The sequence below is a fragment of the Hyperolius riggenbachi genome, chromosome 7 (assembly GCF_040937935.1).
Source record: "Hyperolius riggenbachi isolate aHypRig1 chromosome 7, aHypRig1.pri, whole genome shotgun sequence".
In the NCBI taxonomy this organism is placed as follows: domain Eukaryota; kingdom Metazoa; phylum Chordata; class Amphibia; order Anura; family Hyperoliidae; genus Hyperolius; species Hyperolius riggenbachi.
In genome coordinates this window covers 183,054,626-183,075,641 of record NC_090652.1, presented here as the reverse complement: position 1 = coordinate 183,075,641, position 21,016 = coordinate 183,054,626, and the positions used below count along the sequence as shown (strand labels likewise).

Genomic DNA, 21,016 nt, shown 5'->3' with positions numbered 1-21,016 from the left:
TCATAGTGTGTCTACACAACATGCATGTCAAACTTGGGCCAAATCTGGCCCTCGGAGCCATCAGATTTGGCCCTCAGGTGGTTTCCCCACTTTGCATTATGTTTGATCCACTCTAGACTACCAGAGAAGCTATATTGGAGGTGAAGCCCTAGATCACCAGGAAAGACATATGGGGAGAGGGACAGCACTAGATACCAGGGAACTGTATAGGACAAGGAAGGTACCACTAGACACTATGAAACTGTATAGGGAGAGGAGGTGGCCACTAGACACCAAGAAACTGTGCAGGGGAGGGAGGACCACTAAACATAGAATTGTATATGGGTTAGAGAGGGTCGATTAAACACCAGGAAACTTTATAAGGGAGGGTATTTACCAGACATTGTGGATGGCCCATGACTAGGTCCCAGAGCTCAATTTCGGCCCACTTTGTATTTGAGTTTGACACCCCTGATCTACAGCCTAATGCAGATCACAGCTGCTGTCAATGGGGCAGAGTGTGAGTGCCTCTGCTTGAATCCTACATGGGAGAGGGAGAGAGAGGACAGGTGCAGGCGACGCATTTGCATTTGGCGTTTTTGGGCAATTTGCAGCGATTAGCGCAAATCGCCCATGTAAGAACGGGCCCATAGACCCGACTTAGTATAGATCATCCGACTCAGACTCCCGACTCCGACTCCTCAGTTTATGAAGTCAACGATTCCGACTCCAACTCCGGGTGCCCAAAATTGCCCCGACTCCAACTCCACAGCCCTGGAGTCTAATTCCTGCATCATATTAGTGACCTCAGAAACCTACACCCAAACACGTGTGTTATGTCACTAAGGATGACCAGAGACAGTGATTACAGTGTAAGATTCTAAGGACAGTAATGCTAGGTACACACAATACCATTTTCTGTCAGATTTACAATTTCCAACAGGTCCTATCTGATTTCTGATCGATATTCCATAGAAGTGGATGGAAAATCAGATTGGTCCTGTTGGAAATAGTCGATCTGGCAGTAAAGGTGGCCATACATCTAGCGATGTATGGGCAGATTCGACCAAGAGACAAATCTCTCTCATCGAATCTGATAAGAGAGAGATTTATCAGCTGCCCATACACCACAGGCCGATTCCCAATCAATTTCATGCTGAAATAAATCCGCAATCGGCCCTGTGCGCCAAATCTGTCGCCCCGACGCTGTGCTCCCCTAATGTAAATGTGCCCCGTGCAAGTTATACATTACCTGTCCACGGCCTACGCTTGTCCCTCCGATGCTGCGGGCGCATTCCCCTTCGCACAAGCGTAGCCCATGTGGTTTCCTAGTAAGGGTGTGCGATGTCACAAGCACACCCGTACTAGTGAAACCATGTGGGGCGCGTGCATGTATGAAGAGGGGAATGCTGGTGTCTGGATAGTGTAATGGTTAAGGGCTCCGCCTCTGACACAGGAGACCTGGGTTCGAATCTCGGCTTTGCCTGTTCAGTAAGCCAGCACCTATTCAGTAAGGAGTACTTTGGGCAAGACTCCCAACACTGCTACTGCCTACTGAGTGCGCTCTAGTGGCTGCCTCGCAAGCGCTTTGAGTCCGACAGGAGAAAAAAGGAAGGAATTATTAATGCGCCTGCAGCAGCAGAGGAACAAGCGTAGGCCGTGGATAGGTCATTTATATTTTACACAAGGCACCGGGGAGGACGGGACAGCGCCGGGGGTTTCGTTGATCATCACAAACTTGCACGCCGTTCCCGCCGCATAACCGATCGAGCAAGTCGGCCCAACATCTTGCAGCATGCGTGATCGAGGATTCGGCCAATTTTCATCCCAAAATTGGTCGCATTGTTGGTCAGGCATGCACTTGGCAGCACAGATTACCGATTATAATAATCGAATCGGAAGGTCGATCGGCCGCCAAGTCGTCTGATGTATGGCCACCTTTAATCTGCCAGAAAATTGTATCGAGTGTACCTAGCATTAGTGACATGAGGCAAGGATTAGAGTTCAGAATATTTTTTTACTTGGGTCTGTGGCCTGATTTGAGGGGCGGAGTTGAGTCCACCAGATCACCTGGGCCTACAGGTGCTGGAGTTATAAATCCGGCCCTGCCCTAAATGCTTATATGTCAGAAAATTGAAGCAGGATCATACAGAAAACATAATTCGCAAAATGCAAATTATGATTCTGCATTGTGTAAAACTGCATGCTATTCACTAAGTGTGACTCCCCCACTCACACATTGTATTTCAAATAACCAATTTTCTTATCACAAAAAACAAACAAACATTGCTATCTGGGAATACTGCAGATAAAAGCATTTACAGGGAAGAAACCAGTCATGACTTCTAGCTGGAAATTCTGTAGGGAGGGGTGTTGAGAGGAATGAATAAACCATCACTCACACAGCTAGACATTTATTACTGTGTTCAAAGACACTATCTAAAATACTATACTATTATACAGAAAAAAGTTGTGCGCTCCAACCATAAGTAATAATAGTAGTGATAATGTTGTTAATCAGTCTCACCAGGAGACACTCCTTATTTGTGAATCTGGATCGCTAAATACCAGAAGCAACTTTGTGCGGCTCCCCAGATGAATAAATAACATGTAAGTTAGTATAGCGCTTAATATATAATCACATATAGACTCCTAGAGGTAACAAAATTAAAATAAAAAAAAAAATAAAATAAACATAGGTCCATTTCACAATTCAGGAACAGTCCTATAATATTTTCTGCTCGTATAAGCTTCACTCAGATGGTACACCTCCTCAGATCCACTTTAGTATCTTTAAAACATAAACGTTTACCGGAAAATGCAGCTGACCCAGTCCAATCAGCATGTACACCTGTGGCCTAGCCAGCAAATCTCTTCACTCTTCAATATGTGATCTCCACAGCTCATGCATGCAAAAATGAGAAAGTGTGGACAAAAAGAGAAAAACAATAGCGTAATACTGCTTGATATTGCTTATAGCCTCCACATCACCAGTGTGAACCAAACAGGTATCCACATTACACCCAGTGCGTTCACATGCAGGTATTTCAAGCCTCTCACCGTATGCAGTGGCTGACCCGGCACAGACCAGCAAATTCGCTCAGCATGGGGCTTTCAACAGCCTCTCCCCAGTTTGTGAGGTTCTAAAAAGACTGAAAGGCGCCAACATACCGTAACTCTGTCTTTATTGTAAAAAATGTTTTAAATTTCAGTGCACTCACAATGTTTGTAGTTAAAATGTGCATATCAGTATCCACACGGCCGCTCTGCGTCTCCACCGCTGCTTAGGCTTCGCTCAACTAGTTTCGTAGGGATGACTCATCAGGGGCATGGCCAATAGCAGGCTGGAGACGCTCTTTATACTACGCTCATATCACATGGTGCGGTTGCTTCCGCCCTTACTGCTCATAGCCCCATAATATGGGTATACGGCATCAATAAAACGTTAAAAAAACAGTACCAACCTCTTCCTGGGGGGGGCACCTCTGCTTGCTATAACAGAATTGCTGTTGTTTATCCCCTGTTTATTGCCTGAAGAAGTGGGCTGTGCCCGCGAAACGCGTTACATCCTTGGGGTATCGTCAATAAATGTGTATTTATTTATTCACAGTCCTTGGTGTCTGCTTTAACGGAGGCAAGTCCACCACTTCCTCCTAGCAATTTTTTAAAAAAAATTATGTACTTTTATTCTACTAGCGCATCAGTGGGGTCCCGGCTAGTAAAGATGAAATGAAAATTCTAGATAAGGGGTTAAAATATGCACCCCAAAAGGGGATGAGTAAGTTTGATATTTATATTGATGTCCATAAGTTCACACGAAAAATGTACAAAGAAATACTTTCTGTCAAAGGAAGGTCCAACAACCAGGGTCAACGGGGGGTGAAGGGGGGGGAGTTGAACAAGAATTTGTCCACACCCGCCTACAAAACCGTTCCACTTTCAATCCACCTGATATGCAGAAAGATAGCACAATTTCAAGTTTTAAGAACATGGTGCTTAGAGATGTTGAAGACTTGAGGGTTAAAAACAATAAGCAGGAATTGACAAGGATTAATGAACTGAGTGAGAGAAAAGAGATTTTGATTAGGCCGACGGAGAAAGGGGGAGGGGTGGTAATCCTTCACAAGGACCAATACAAAAGGGAAATGGAGAATATCCTGGGGGACAACCTGACTTATAAGAACTTATAAGAAACTGAGGGGCAACCCCACAGGTGAGTACAAGGATGAGGAAAATCCTAAGAGGGGGATTAGAAAAAGGAATACTTAATGATTCTGAATTCCGTTACCTTATGATCGATGCACCCCGTATCCCAGTTATCTATCAAAACCCCAAGATCCACAAAAGTCAGACAAATCCACTGGGTAGGCCCATTATAAGTGGAATTGGCTCCCTGAATCAGCGGATTGGGGAGTACATTGACACATTTTTTGCAGCCAGTTGTTGGGTCTCTCCCTGCTAGAGGACACCAAACATTTCTTGCAAACAATCAATGGATTAACCATAAAAGAAGGTATTCTCCTAGTAACGGCGGAGGTTACGGCATTATACACTATAATTCCGCACGACAAAGCACTGGCAGCTGTCAAAAAGGCCCTAGAACAACAGGGGGTCATAGGACAGGAACACATTTTTTGTTATTTTGGAGCTTTTGGCTTTCTCCCTTTCACACAACTACTTTCGATATAATGCGGAATATTACCTGCAGGCTGTGGGATGTGCCCTGGGTGCCAAATATGCCCCGAGTGTAGCAAATATTTTTATGGACCAATGGGAAACAGAAATCCTTCAGTCTCAGAGAAGCAATAAAGTAAAGGACTGGAAACGGTTCATTGATGACCTGTTTTGTATGTGGGAAGGGAACGAAGTAGAGTTACAGCAATATGTTGAATGGTTAAAAACAATATGGGAATTGAATTAACAATAAAAAATCTGGCCTGCCTGACTGAAACCTGGCTTTCTGAACCAGTTGGCCCCACCCTGGAGGCCGCCGTGCCAACAAACTATTCCGTGATATACTGCAACAGGAAAGAACGCAGGGGAGGAGGGGTTGCACTTTGCTTTAGATCAGCTTTGAAAATCAGACCACTTACTGAAGGTCCTACCAACTCGTTTGAATGCTTGGGGGTGCAACTTTCAGCTGAGAAAAACATTAAAGTGGATCCGAGATGAACTTTTACTCCTTGCATAATTGTGTTCCTTACATATAGTTTATAGGGCATTCCTCAAGCCAAATACTTGTTTTGTTTTGTTTTAATACCCTAATTTCCTATAAACTAAATAAGCCACACCCACAGCTTCTCCAGAGTGCCTTGGCGCTTGCAAGGGATTGTGGGATTTCAGTCTGGGCAGGTGAAAAAGGTGTTACTAGCTATAGATTTCAGAGGCAGAGTTTTCACAATCTGAGAGCTGCAGTGCAGATACAGATCAGTTGCCTGTGTAATGGAGGAGATAAGAGTGGAGTTTTCACAGAATATGCAGATTAGCATGCCTAGATACAGATAAGCTTGCCTGTGTGTGTAATTGTGTAATAGTGACAAGCAGAAAACATGTCTGCTCCCATTGTATCACAGGGAAAAATATTAATATACTGTTAAAGCTGTTTGAAGATAGATTTGCTGTGTAAACTATCTAAACTTTAGATAAGATGTATAGACAAGTCACTTGTTATATTTAGTTTTTCATCTCGGATCCGCTTTAACATATTGCTGATCTACCGCTCACCAGAAAAATACTCAGACTTCCTCAAGGAACTTGTAGACCTCCTATGCAACCTAACACTGGAACACCCCAGATGGATTGTTCTTGGAGATTTCAATACAAGGGTGGATGACTCCTCTTCAAAATTTGGAATAGAGCTACCTCGTGCCTTACATGAACTGGGCTTCCTCCAATCAATCAGCTCTGCTACTCACAGGAAAGGTCACACTCTGGACCTTATATTCCATACTGGGCTGTCAATAGCCAATGTGGAAATTAATCCTGTTGCCTGGTCAGACCATCACACTATCCACTTCTCCCTCTCAATACCAGCTGTCAAACACCAGGTCAAGAATCAAATAAAATATCGCCGCTTAAAAGGGCTAACACCTCAACATATCCGAGATAACCTTAGCTTTGATGAATTGACTGACTCCAGCTTGGACCCTGATACTCTGGTGTTTAAATACAACAAATGTGTGTCCTCCACCTTTGAGACCATTGCTCCTCTGCGCACCAAATATCTTACTCCACACCATCATGCACAGTGGTTTGATAACGCTATAAAAAGAGCTGAAAAGACAAGGCCGAAAACTCGAGAGACTGTGGCGCAAATCTCAGTCCCTAGAAGACAAACATGCCTTAATCCTCCACTTGAAGAGCTACCAAAAGGTAATCACGGGAAAAAAAATCATCCTTTCTATCACAAGAGATTGCAAATGCAGTTAACAAACCAGCCCAACTGTTCCGCACAGTGGAAAAACTCTGCAACCCGGCATGTCAAAAACTTAATATCGAGTCTTCAAAGGACCGCTGTGACCAATTTGACCATTTCTTCACAGACAAAGTCTCCGCTATATGGTCCGCCATCCAACTTACAGCATCTGAGCCTAATATAGCGCCGAAGACCATTAGCAGAGACAATGTAACACCCTGGTCAAACTTCAAAGAAATTGATGAAGAAGTCACATCAAGCATCCTCCTTCACGTCCGCCTAACTACCTGTGACCTGGATCCTGGCCCAACACAGTTCATGTTGAACTGCCCCGACCTGTTCGTACCGGTATTCCTCAAAATTGTTAACTGTTCCTTAAAATCAGGGATATTTCCTGCTTTACTGAAGGAAGCAATCATCAGGCCTCTCCTCAAAAAAACCTCCCTGGACCCAGATGCAATGACCAGCTACAGACCTGTCTCTAACCTCCCCTTTCTGGGCAAGCTAATTGAAAAAGCTGTTTACCTCCAGCTAGAAGCCAAAATCCTACAAAACAACAGTTATGACCCATTCCAGTCTGGCTTCAGGAAACACAACAGCACTGAAACTGCCCTCATCTAAATATGCAACCACCTGCTCATGGCAAGAGACAGAGGAGAGTGCTCGATCCTCATACTGCTAGACCTTTCTGCAGCCTTTGATACAGTTGACCATGACATCTTGATAAACAGGCTACAGGAATACTGCGGAATTGATGGCATAGTTCTTCAGTGGTTCCAATCCTTCTTGAGTGGCAGAACCCACAAAGTGTCTATGGGGCCCTTCATGTCCACCCCTGTATCTCTTAAGTATGGGGTGCCCCAGGGCTCAATCCTCTCTCCCCTGCTTTTCACGATTTACATGTTACCGCAGGGAAAACTAATACAAAAACATGGCCTGACATACCACTGCTATGCAGACGACACCCAACTATATCTTTCCTTCAAGCCTGGTGTGACAGACCCAACTCTAACTATAAACGCCTGCTTACGTGAACTACAGCAATGGATGAATGACAACTGGCTGAAACTAAATGCAGACAAAACTGAAGTCCTTCTGATTGGAGGGCAGAGCATGATAACAAAACAACTTAACATGCAGTCTTCGCCACTGGGAATAGGAGGCACGGATCTACGCAGTTCTGATCATGTGCGTAGCCTGGGAGTTCTAATTGATGGGGATTTAAACTTCAGAACTCAAATCTCTGCTGTGGTGAAATCATCCTATTTTCACCTGAAGAACATTGCAAAAATCAAGCACCTCATACCCCCAGAAGATCTGCCAACCTTAGTCCACGCCTTCATCACATCCCGACTGGACTACTGCAATGCTCTCTACACTGGCCTTCCAAAAAAGGTCTTGTACCGCCTAAAGCTGATACAGAATACTGCTGCCAGACTGCTAACCAACCAACCCCCGTCACTGCCACATAACGCCAGTCCTGCACTCCCTTCACTGGTTACCTATAGAATGGAGGGTCCTATTCAAGATCGGCCTACTGACCTTTAAATACCTGAATAATCTAGGCCCTGGATACATGAAAGATATGTTGCAGCTGCGTAGCAATCCCCGCATTCTCAGATCCACAGGTTCTAATAATCTAGTCATACCCAGAGTCCACTTGGAAACTTTTGGTCCCAGAGCCTTCTGTCATGCTGCCCCTACGTTTTGGAACTCCTTACCTCAACAGATCAGGACAGCTCCATCCCTGGACGTGTTTAAATCCAGACTGAAAACCCACCTGTTTAGTTTGGCATTTGCAGAAATATAACTTTTGTTGTGTGAATACTTCATCCTACTAATTACTGAATCTGAGAGAGCCTAAGCACTTTGAGTCCTATGGGAGAAAAGCGCTATAGAAATGTTATTGTATTGTATTGTATAAAATAGCAATGAAGAGATTAAGTTTTTGGATATAGTGATTATGAAAAGAGAAGGAACACTAGGCACAAAAACCTTTTTCAAGAAGACAGATAGGAATTCTTACATTCCAATACAGAGCTGTCACCATACTAAATGGTTGGAGAATATTCCGAAAGGGCAAATGAGCAGGATAAGAAGAAATTGCTCCTGCCCAGCAGATTATATTGTACAGGCCAAGTTGCTGATAGATTTGTGAAAAAGGGGTATGACTGATCCCACCTTGAAGTTTAGTTAAGGACACCTGTCTCCAAGGACAAATGTCTGTCTCCTGTCCTTGGAGAAAGACAAGGGATATATTTTGGAAAACAGAAAGAGAACAGATGGCAATGCCAGTGCTTTTGAATATGCAGTGCTTCTAAATTATAATTCACAGTATAAGCAGGTGGAAAGTATTTTCAAAAAACATTGGAACTTGCTTAGAAATGACCCAGTTTTGGGGAGTCATCTCCCCAGGTATCATAAATTTATATATAGGAGAGCACAAAATTTGCAACAAAGTTTGGTGAAAACCAGGGCCGGATTTGTGGGCAGGCCGAATAGGCACGGGACTAGGGCGGAGCTTAAGCTGGGGCGGTGTTGCAGCTGACAGGAGATCAGTTGTTCCATAATCACCTTGTGCAGGGACGTTCTGCTGCTACTGGAGTCTCTCTCATGCACTCTGTGTGCGCTGACCCATCCCGCCCCTCCCCTCTGACATTGGGTGGAGAGGCAGAGAGCAGAACAGAGCGGGATATTTGATGATCAGGGCCAGATCCCCACACGCTCAGACACTCAGCCATTGCCGCCCAGCTGCCTGCTCTCTGTCTCCTCAGAGACAATCCTCCTCCCCCACCACCAGTAAACGAGTCACTACGCAGATAGACCTGGTAGTGTAGTGTTGCCTGGCTGGCTGCAGCTTAGCTCTCAATCTCCTGACATGTCCCGCCCATCTCCTCTACTTCCCGGTTGTTTCCATGATGTTTTCTGACTGCAGTGACGGGAGATTTAACACTGGACTCTGCAGAGTGCTGGGGAGGAAGTGTTTGCTTATGCAAGAGGGAGTGGGACAAGTTACCAGTAAGCAAACAATGATCGCAATTTAGATAACGTGACTTGGCTTCTGTTCTCCAATGCTCTGTCTCAGCGTGCCTGCATTTTTAATCTCAGACAGTCACTTCACTCTCTTGTGACAAGTGAAACATTTATTTTCTTCGTTTTTTTTCACTTTGCTCTCTGTCACACTTTCCCTGTCTTTTCTGCTCTCCCATCCCATGTTCCCTGTCTTTTTCCTCTCCCATCCCATGTTCCCTGTCTTTTTCCTCTCTCCCATCCCATGTCCCCTGTCTTTTCCTCTCTCCCATCCCATGTTCCCTGTCTTTTCCTCTCTCCCATCCCATGTTCCCTGTCTTTTCCTCTCTCCCATCCCATGTTCCCTGTCTTTTCCTCTCTCCCATCCCATGTTCCCTGTCTTTTCCTCTCTCCCATCTCATGTTCCCTGTCTTTTCCTCTCCCCCATCCCATGTTCCCTGTCTTTTCCTCTCACCTATCCCATGTTTCCTCTCTTTTCCTCTCTCCCATCCCATGTTCCCTCTCTTTTCCTCTCTCCCATCCCATGTTCCCTCTCTTTTCCTCTCTCCCATCCCATGTTCCCTCTCTTTTCCACTTCCCCCTCTCCTATCCTGTGTTCCCTGTCTTTCCTCTCTCCCATCCCATGTTCCCTGTCTTTCCTCTCTCCCTTCCCATGTTCCCTGTCTTTCCTCTCTCCCTTCCCATGTTCCCTGTCTTTCCTCTCTCCCATCCCATGTTCCCGGTCTTTTCCTCTCTCCCATCCCATGTTCCCTGTCTTTTCCTCTCTCCTATCCCATGTTCCCTCTCTCCCTTCCCATGTCCCCTCTCTTTTCCTCTCTCCCTTCCCATGTTCCCTCTCTTTTCCGCTCTCCCTTCCCTTGTTCCCTGTCTTTTCCACTTCCCCCTCTCCTATCCTGTGTTCCCTGTCTTTTCCTCTCCCTTCCCGTGTTCCCTGTCTTTCCTCTCTCCCTTCCCATGTTCCCTGTCTTTCCTCTCTCCCTTCCCATGTTCCCTGTCTTTCCTCTCTCCCTTCCCATGTTGCCTGTCTTTCCTCTCTCCCGTCCCATGTTGCCTGTCTTTCCTCTCTCCCTTCCCATGTTCCCTCTCTATCTCTCTCTCTCCCTGGTTCCCTGTCTCCCCCCCCCCATCCTGTGTTCTCTGTCTTTTCCACTTCCCTCTCATATCTTGTGTTCCCTGTTTTTTCCTCGCCCTCTCTCCCATTCCATGCTCCTTGTCTTTTCCTCTCCCCACTCTACCATCCTATGTTCTCTGTCTCTTCCTCCCCCCCTCTCTCATTCTGTGTCCCTGTCTTTTTCACTTCCCACTCTCGATCTGTCCTGTTAGTATAGTATTGCATGTGCGGGTACACACACGTGGGGGGGGGGGGCGCGTTGGTTCACAGTTGGCCTAGGGCGGTAAAAAGTAGAAATCTGGCCCTGGTGAAAACGTATGTGGAGGGGCCCAAGGTTACAAATCGAACTGATGCGTGGGGCAATGTTGGCTTTTTCCCATGCAACAAATGTACTGGGTGTGAAAGGCACTGGGTTAAAACACAGCAGATTACATCATTACAAACAGGAAGGAATTATGGAATCAAGGAGTTCATCCACTGCTGCAGTACACACGTGGTGTATATGTTGTGGTGCCCGTGTGGACTGCAGTATGTGGGAAGAACAAAACGAACCTTGAAAAGAAGGATTGGAGAACACGTTAACATTATTAATGGGGTTAAGGGACATAGTGTATCATGACATTTTGCAGAAAAACACGGGAGGGACCCATCTGTTATGCAATATCTGTGGGATTCAGAAACTAACAAATAGGTGGAGGGGATGTCACAGGGTGAGGGAGACATCGGAGATGGAAACAAGGTGGATTTATAACCTTGGGACACTGGCCCCCAGGGGATTAAATGTGGACATCGATAGCAATTGTTATATAGCAGATGACTAATACAGATAAGATGGGAAAGGGGAAATTGAACATGGGTGGATAACAGGCAAAGTTCTCATTCACGTTATGGTTAGGTATATACATATACATACATACATACATACATATTTTTATTTTATATTATATAAATTGGTTTTATTTGTTGATTATTGATATTTTGTATTATGTATGGGTCTATTGTTACATCAAATGGTGTGAGATGCAGACGCATTACTATGAGCTGATAAAAACAGCACATTAGTGCTAAATTAGAAGGTGCTTGTAAGGGTATTTAGGGCTCTCACACAAAAAAACAAAAAAACTATCTCCTATTTATCCACAAGATGGCCATAGGAAGAATAGATGCAGTCAGATAGATGCTTATGGGATTTGAAGTCTGGAATTAGAATCACTAGTAAGTAAAGAGACTAGTGTTTTCATGCATAATAGCCTTCTTCTGTTTTTCCACAAGATGGCGATAGGGAGAATAAGTGAAATCAGCTAGAGACTTAACCCCGACCCGAGAATTATGTTTGATGTTTTATGGAGCCAGGAGGCTCATCCAAGAGCCCAAACTAAGGATACATTTCAGAAGCAGGACCCCCAGAGAGAGGTTGGTACTGTTTTTCTAACGTTTTATTGATGCCGTATACCCATATTATGGGACTATGGGCAGCAAGAGGCGAGCAGTAAGGGCGGAAGCAATTGCACCATGTGATATGAGGGTAGTATAAAGAGCGTCTCCAGCTTGCTATTGGCCATTGGTGATGGGCGAACAGTGTTCGCCACTGTTCGGGTTCGCCCGGATTTTGGCCTGTTCGGGTTCGGTTCGGCACCCCCCGAACACCTCAAGTTGCAACAACAAAGTTCAGGATAAAAATAGTCCTACCCGTTACTTTAAGTGGCTGTGGGGTGAGGTGGGAGCAGTATTTTTATTTTGTTACCTCTAGGAGTCTGTATGTGATTATATCTGTTAAGCGCTATACTATCTAAAATATGCTGTAAGGCCCATACACACGTCGGATTTTAGCGAACGACCCGTCGTTTGAACGTTCCGTCGTTCGGACGTTTTCGCGTCAAATCCGACGTGTGTACAGACTATCGTTCGGGTGATAAGACTGGTTACCAACGATCCGCCGGGCGGATCGCTGGTAACCAGTCTTATCACCCGAACGATAGTCTGTACACACGTCGGATATGACGTGAAAATGTCCGAACGACGGAACGTTTAAACGACGGGTCGTTCGCTAAAATCCGACGTGTGTATGGGCCTGTATAGTAATAAAATAAAGATAAAGATCTGCAGCTGTCAGGAGAAGCAGTAAATAAATAAAGAAGGGGGAGAGAAACACTTGATATACAATGAAAGATAGCACCCAAAAAAACAGATTATAGAGTGTAAATCACACTGACAGCAGAGCATAGACAAAAGTTGATACCAGAGGAATAAAAACAGATGATATAGCTAGTAATAGCAGAAGAAAATACAGATCAGAGAAGTGAGAGGCTGGAAAACACAGGCAGACATTACATACACAGGCGCAGCCAGATGACCTCACTGTAACTGTACTACCACAGGCTAATTTGCATACTGCACAGTGATTGGAGGAAGGAGCTGCTGGAGAAAGGAGAGGCTGGAGGAAGTAGGAATCAGCTGGATGGCACTGTAAATTTGCCAACAAACATGGCTGCGCAGTCTGCTAGCATACAGTAACAGAAATAAGGACATCTGAAAGGTATATTACAGCAAACATACATTTTTATTTATTAAAGCAGTATTAAGCAACACATCAATATTTTTACAGTTTCAAATGTTAAGGTTACTTCCGCTTTAAATAAAATACTAAAAAAAGATAACATTTTACTTACACCTCCCATTGTAATTCCATCTATGAAAGCCACATAAGGCTTTTTACAATTACCTAAAAAGGAAAACAGAAACATTAAAATGCTGGTTATGACTTTCTGGATATTTAATTTAATGAGACTTAATATTAGTCTGTATTGCAGTTTTTAAATGCAATCCAATGTTTTGGGATACTGGAGTGTCTTATCAAGAACAATGCAGGAAACATCTAAAAACAATACAAAAATAAATGATGAGTATGAGTAAACAAGTAACTAAACCACAAGTATGCAATCACATATGACCAATGTACACCACCATCCAAAAGTGTAATAACAGGTGCTCATATACGAGGGGGGTATGGGGAAATTTTAAATAGCAACCAAAAGATATTATGGTGGATTCGTGAAAATTAGTCAGTGTCATCATTGTTCCCTAAGTGCATGATGTTGAGAAAATCAGCTCATTATATTCTTTACTTTTTTTTTTTTTTTTTTTACAGATTGTGCCAGAAGTGTGAGATGGGAAAGTTTGAGGTTCACAGCCTCACCCACTAAAACTATACCTGGGGGAGTGAGAAGAAAAGATAGTTGAGCACAAAGCACATGTGCATAGATGTCCTTGTTCTATGGACAGGTGGAATTATTGAATTATTTGAGATTTGTGCTGCGTGATCTGGTTTTTCTTGTTTTCCTGTATTGTTGTATTGCTGGATGTCACCCCTACATATTGCCTGTAACCTAAACTAATGTCCAGCGCTGCATAATATGTTGGCGCTTTATAAATACAATAAATAAATACTAAATAAATAGATTTGTTGGGTTCCCCAATTACAATCTGAAATCTACTGTGGAAACAAACCAGTGTAGCATTCCATTTTCAGATTTATGTATCAATATAGGCTTGGAAGGTAGGAGATCTAAGGGTCTGTATAGAAAGATGACCTCCACTAATGCCTTACTTTAGGGGCTGGCAGTTAATTCCTCCCACACACAATTGAGGGTGTCCATGCAGGTCAATACCTTACAGGAAGTCGACACTGTTCTAAACTAGACTCTTTTGTTGGTGAGACTGCAGATCTCAGACTGTGCTTTAGATTATGGGCTATAAGGCGAAAGCCCTTAAACGGCCTACAAGACTGTTTCGGACAGTAATAGAGAGTCACTGTTGCACAAAAACAGACCATCATCACCTAGTGAACCATGTGGTTCAGTTTTGTACACACTACTGTTTGCAACATAAGAAGATTGGACAGATTTTGGATAAATATTGGTACATCCTGCTAAATGATCCTAAGTCGTCTGTAGTTCATTATCGCTTCTCATAGCTACTCTCACTGAGGGGCAGTCTGGTGAGGAGTGACTTCAGTGGCTCCAATGTGTCACGCCCCCACTGTCATGTACTTGGTTCATACATATGTGGGGGTTGTATAGTATGTAGGTTTAAGAACATTGGCAGGAGAGTAGCACTGCCAAGTGAGAGCTTGCATAACCTTCAACATTCTGTCAATTGTATCACCAAATTGGTGGTCTATTTACTATTATGTGAGGCACCTATACCCTACTTGCAGTACGAATAAGACACTATGGGCCTGATTCACGAAGCGGTGCAAACTTTTTCGCGGACTTTTGCGCGCGCAAAAGTCCGCGATTGCGCAATTCGCGGCAAATTGCGCGCGCAAAAGTCTGCGAAAAAGTTTGCACCGCTTTGTGAATCAGGCCCTATATGTTAACCTGAGAAAGTGGGCCACGGCCCAACGAAAGTTGTTTGGAATAAATAAATTATCCAGCTGAACTGGTATCTTTGTCTTCTGGAGAGGTAAGCAATTACCTTCTCCCTTTTTAGGTTTTATATTGGTTGTCAATAGATACAATCTTATATCCAATGGGCACCTCCAATCTACCCATTTATTTACTATAATGTCCAGGGGCGTTCTTAGGGTCCTTGGAGATTGGGGCACCTGTGGGCACAAGGTGGGTGTGTGGCAAAAATGGGCATGGTCATAGTGAGTGGGTGTGGCCATGGGTGGGGCCAAATGTACATAAACTTAGCAGCGGTGTAAGCTACAGATAACGGGCCTGCCCATCAAAATATTGGATGGAGCCCCCTTTCCTTTATTTAGATAATTTACAATCAGTATAGGCATAGATCAAAGAAGTATACGCACATACAATTTTGATTGGTCAGTCACTGACCAATTTTACCACCTCCATGCAGTAAGTGGGTCAACAGACAATGCATTTGATGAACAGAGCTAAAATTGGCTAATCAAAATTGTATGTGTGTGCCAAGCTTTACAGCTAATACTGTACATACTGAAAGTAGCAGGGCTCAGCATACAATGCAGCTGGTTTAAAATCAGTAAAGGCACAGAGTAGGGGCGTGGCCAAGATGGCACACTGAACAGTCTAGCTTCTCGGAGCTCCGCTGCCCGACTTTCATAACCTGAGACCATCGCCTCTTTAACTGCTCCTATTTCTGTGCTAAGTCTGCTCGACTGCACCAGCTTACCTCCCTGCCTCATCCTGGCTTCTTGGTTTGATCCTCCGGGCAGCTCTCTCTCTCTGAAAAACCCGATCTTCCATCAGAGCCCCAGGAATTCAGTGGCCCCTCCCGGCCTCAACGATCCCCACGCCGTGTACAACCTTACGAAGTGATGGGGGGCACTAAGAAGCACCAGAAAGAGAGGGAAAAGGAGAAGGGGGACAATAATTCTTCTACTAGCAGCACACAGTCTGCCCCGCTGGTCTCTATAATGGCTACTGCTAATCCACCGGCTCAATCGGGAGAGGAGGAGATGGACCACGAGGCAGTCCCTCCTGCCATGCCGACTACTGCTGAACTACTAGAGGCTATACAACAATGCCAGACCACTCTCACACTGAAAATCGAGCATATTGAGACCAAGTTTGGCCTGCTACGTCAGGACATAGGAACACTCAGACAGAGAACAACTGACCTTGAGCGCCGTACCTCCGACATTGAAGACCGTGCCCAGGCTCAGAATGCTGCTATTCCAGATATCCAAAAACGGCTCACTCAACTGGAGACACGTGCAGTAGATGCTGGGAATCGAAACAGGCGCAACAACTTATGCTTGCTGGGGCTCCCGGAGGGCACTGAAACCAACAACGTCCCTGCATTCATGGAAGACCTGCTCAGGCAACTGCTTCCTGCAGACACGTTTTCTGACCTCTTTGTTATCGAGAGAGCCCACCGCATCCTGGCTACTAAAGGGCCCCCTGGCTCCCTTCCTCGCCCGATCATATTCCGTCTGCTCAATTTTAAAGACAGGGATGCCATACTTGCAGCTACCAGGAAGATGGAAGACATCCACTACGAGAACACAAGATTGATGCGGTTTCCAGATTATACCACCGAAACACAAAAGCTCAGACGTACGTTCCTGAATGCCAAAGCTAAACTGCGTGAGAAACAGTTCAAGTATGCCATGATTTTTCCTGCACGGCTGAGAGTCCAGGACGGGGAAACAGTTTGATTTTTTGATAAACCGGAGGAAGTCATAAAATGGTTGGAATCACTCCCTGCACAAGGATAGGATAAGTACTTTACATTTGTTAACTATGTCTCTGTGCTCACGGTACTGCTACTACTAGCTGCCGCAGACTCCGTGTGGGGCGTCCAAGGCTCCCTTACTGCCTCCTTCTGCTGAAATGTGCTCCCTTGGAGTCTGGACAGCTTAGTTACACTCCCCCCTCATCTATAACAACTGGTTTTAGATGGCTGGGGAAACTTTGACAGAGATAACATGCAGTGCAATGTTGTTCTACTCGGCTCAGGTCAGTACATTTACAATGTCCGTAATTACTGCACGCATATATACATGTACACTAACAGCGGCAGTGGACCGTTACTCCTAAGTATGCTTGGCGGGAATTCACCCGCGCTTTTTCTACACACTGAAGTGACTACTCTGGCCGTACATTTCATGTTGCTGACATGCCTTTGATCTCTCAGCGGTCACAAAGCCTTCAGGCGGTCTCACTCCACTGAACACTTTGATGCTATCTCCCTTGACTAATTCCTTACTGTGGGCACAGGACAAGTTCGTGAGTTAAAGGTTCCAGTTAATCCTCAAGCTGGTGTTTGGAGACTGCATTAACTCTTGTTTGATCCTTGGGGATGACATTTACTCCTTGGTGCTATACCTTGCAGTGTGTACTGACACCTTTCCCCTGTTGCTGAAATAACTGTTCCCGTATATCCCACTAGTACTATTACATCTCTCTCCGTGACTGCTCTCTAATCCATAAGCCAAGTCCCAATGATTGTTCTGGTTCTAAAGTGATGTGTGCATGTAGTGTAAAGGGGATATGTTCACCAATATGTTTAAGATGGTCACCACGTTATAGTATGATAGCTATGCTTTTGCTGAGTCTCGGGTTTATAACTAGTGAGCAGCTCATTTATCTTTCTGCCACTCTGTCATACATATATGGTACTGCTCCAGGGAATGATAAACGGCATGGGTGCTCCCGCCCGCCAGACCGTGCTGCTACCTAGCAGACTTTATTCTAAACATGCATTTGGGCTCTATTAGTGGTGTTCCTATAAGTAATTCTGGCATATGCAGTCACTTCTACATGGGGCTCTATTCGGTATTGCTATGCCAGCACTACACTGCATAAATGGGGGTGCGCGGTCTGGGGTGTGGAGAGTACTCTCCTTATATCCCCTGACTTATTTTTATTTTCAAATTGAATCATATCATATTCTATATACTGTGTATAAATTATATAATATATCTTGCTTAGCCACGTTGTAGTGGAGCGGGGGGCTGGATGTGGGGCCACTAAAGATAAATTAACGGAGCATTTCTATGGTCTGTTTCAGTGTAATGCCCATCTAGTTATAACAACTTTATAGTCAACTTGCTATCACCTATTTCTGTACGCCTACTAGCACTCTGTTATGGATATTGAACACAGCCGGCCTCCACTATGCTATGATATAATCATACAGAGATGTAAACCCGCTCTTACTGAGCGTATCACAAAAGCATGCTATAAGATGGGTATGTGCCTAAGTCAGTCCATGGATACCATAATGCTGGGATCTTGCAGTGTTGCTGCACATTATTTGCTAAATGATGTTTTTTCCCTCACAATTTCTGACCAAACAGCGGGGCTTGGCCCGTGTCTCTCTGCCACTATGAATTATACCCCTGTAACTCCGTTCAGGTTTGCGATAAAAATGCATGTGGGATATACCCACCAGATGGCGCTAGCCCCTAACAAATGATCAGCATGGACACTGCAGGCAAAGCAGGTTGGCAGCTTACTTGCAAACAACTCTGGCAGACATTATTAGTACGTGATGAAACACTGACTCTATTAATATATTTGAGTCACTGTGCATAATCAGGGTGTGTGATATGGGGAATGGAGGGTATGATGAGGACTATTCCTCCTGACTGATTTTTGTTTCATGTTGAAACGTATCATATTACATATATACAATGTATAAGATCCTGCAATACACCTTGTTTGGCTGAGGGGTGACTAGAACAGAGGGACAAGGGTAAGCCCTAGTATAAACTAATGGAATACTTTTTTTTTTTTTTAATATACTGTCTCCATGTATTATCCTGCCTGATAAGGGCACTAACCTTGTAGTTCAAATGTAATAGATCACCAGCAGGGATCCATTCATGGTCTTCTATAGCTACTAAATAGAATACAGTTAAATACAATTGCAATGCTTATCAAAATCATACAGGTTAAACCTATATAATGCTGTAGGTCTGCCCCGATTAATACATGCAATATAGTCATTTGCTAAATCTGGTCCATAATTTAAGCCTGTTTATAGGGTTTTGGGACACAACTTAGCAATTTTGTTTTTTCACAGGTATATGTAGTCATGCCCTTATCAACACGATCCCATGGGTGGGTGTGTACTAATCACATACCAGTCGGTTCTGAGTCAGGTCTGGAGATACTGGTCAAGCCTCCCGCGCCATTAAGATTTCCCACTCCTATATATTATATACTATGTATATTTATCCCTATTGCACCATATTGGGCTGTGTTCACTTATACACTATCCTATTTTAATTATTCGAACATGAGACTGGGTAAAACTCTATAGTGGATATCTTCTTTAGTCGTGCTACTGGAGGGATGTCGGTGGCTCACATGCCCTCCTTTAACCCCCCCCCCTTAATCTTTCCCCCTACCCCCCCAACCTCCCCCGATTTTCCCCATCTCTTTACCTGCCTGACACTCATTCTATAACCATAAATTCGGGGGAAGCACACTGCAAAAAGGGTTCTATAGGCTGTATTCCCCGATGATCGATCAGAGTTAGTTTATTTTCAGCTCCACTATCATTACTATTGTTTTGTACATCGCAGGTTTCAGACTTTTAGTAACGTTTATTAAGATGGTACATACCCCCATCTTGATGGGTGCAGCCGGGTGGCGGACTAAGCTCCTGGCGTACGTCCCTTACAGAGACGACAGTTAATTCAGTTTGTTGTTTGGGGTCTCTGTTTTTTAGATTTAAGTTAGGGTGCAGACACCATAAGCATCCTTATGATGTATGGTGTAGGGTGGGGGGTCGGGATGTTTGTTTTTTTCTTGTCGGTGGTTAACTTTTCTTTTACAGGTACTCCATGGCTCCTGCAGGACCCTCTGATGCCGGATCACTATACCATACCTTCTCTCTCTGTCTTCTGTCCTTACAAACCTCTCTTCCAGTGCTTGCCTCCAACCAAAAACTACACGGGCCTCATTTGGTAAATATTATTGCTACTTTACTCATGTCGACACTTAAATGTATTTCTTGGAATGTGAGGGGCCTAGGGTCTAAAATTAAAAGAACATTGGTATTCAATTATCTTAAAAAATACACCCCACATATTTGTATTTTATTAGAAACTCACTTAACTGGGAACAAGGTTATGGCATTAAAACGCCCTTGGGTAGCTCATCATTTCCATGCTACATTCTCTACATACTCCAGAGGTGTTTCGGTCCTCATACACAAGTCCCTCCCAATCACAATTCTGGACAATTTTTGTGATGACAAGGGCAGGTATGTACTACTTCATTTTCAGTTATATGGCACTGACTATGCCCTGGCGGGCCTATACCTTCCTCCCCCTGCTGATAAGCAAATACTCTATCAAATTCTTAGCAAATTAGCCCAATGGCAATGTGACAAACTAATCCTAATGGGAGACTTTAATATGACAATGAATCCACTGGTGGACCGAACCAATACTTCTACTAGAGAGGGTAAAGATCTTGCTACATGGGCTGACTGCTACCAACTACAGGACTTATGGCGATCGAAATATCAGGCGGTTACTAGTTTCACATGCTACTCAGCGGCTTATAAATCAATGTCTAGAATTGATATGGCCTTTGGGTCTCCTGCGCTACTTCCAATGATACAATCGGTAGAGACACTCCCCTTGGGTATCTCCGACCATGCACCTATACTTCTGACACTTATGGCTCATCAAGCTCCAAAGGATCGCTTGTGGCGTATCTCTAGGTTTTATATACAGGAACCTCAAATTCGTGCTAAAATAACAAGTCACATTACAGATTACTGGGAGTTAAATCTAAATTCCTCTTCGTCTAGTATAGTATGGGATGCGGGCAAGGCAGTTGTCAGGGGATGCTATATGTCAGCTATCAAAGAGTGTAAGGCCAATCTTCGTAAACACACTGCAGATTTGGAACACAAAACTATAGAGACTGAACATATTTTTAACCAAACTCGCACAATAGAAACATGGCGTTCATGGCAAACGGCCCTTAGACAGTGGAAATTGGCTCTGGCGGATGAGACTAAAAACACAT

At 44.2% G+C, this 21,016-nt stretch overlaps 1 protein-coding gene and 1 long non-coding RNA gene across 5 annotated transcripts in view; one reads left to right on the top strand and one right to left on the bottom strand.

Annotated features, from left to right (window-relative positions):
* The window catches only part of HIBCH (3-hydroxyisobutyryl-CoA hydrolase), a 1,291,623-nt gene that overhangs the window by 787,473 nt on the left and 483,134 nt on the right, over positions 1–21,016 (bottom strand). For all 4 annotated transcript variants that reach the window (XM_068244938.1, XM_068244939.1, XM_068244937.1 and 1 more), the window contains one exon: positions 13,205–13,257. In XM_068244938.1, coding sequence (XP_068101039.1) covers positions 13,205–13,257 — 53 coding nt within the window. The remainder of the gene's footprint in view (positions 1–13,204; positions 13,258–21,016) is intronic.
* Positions 9,320–13,926, top strand: LOC137524733 (uncharacterized). Its single transcript, XR_011022771.1, has 3 exons — positions 9,320–9,412; positions 11,808–11,948; positions 13,684–13,926. It is a non-coding gene; the product is annotated as an uncharacterized lncRNA (long non-coding RNA).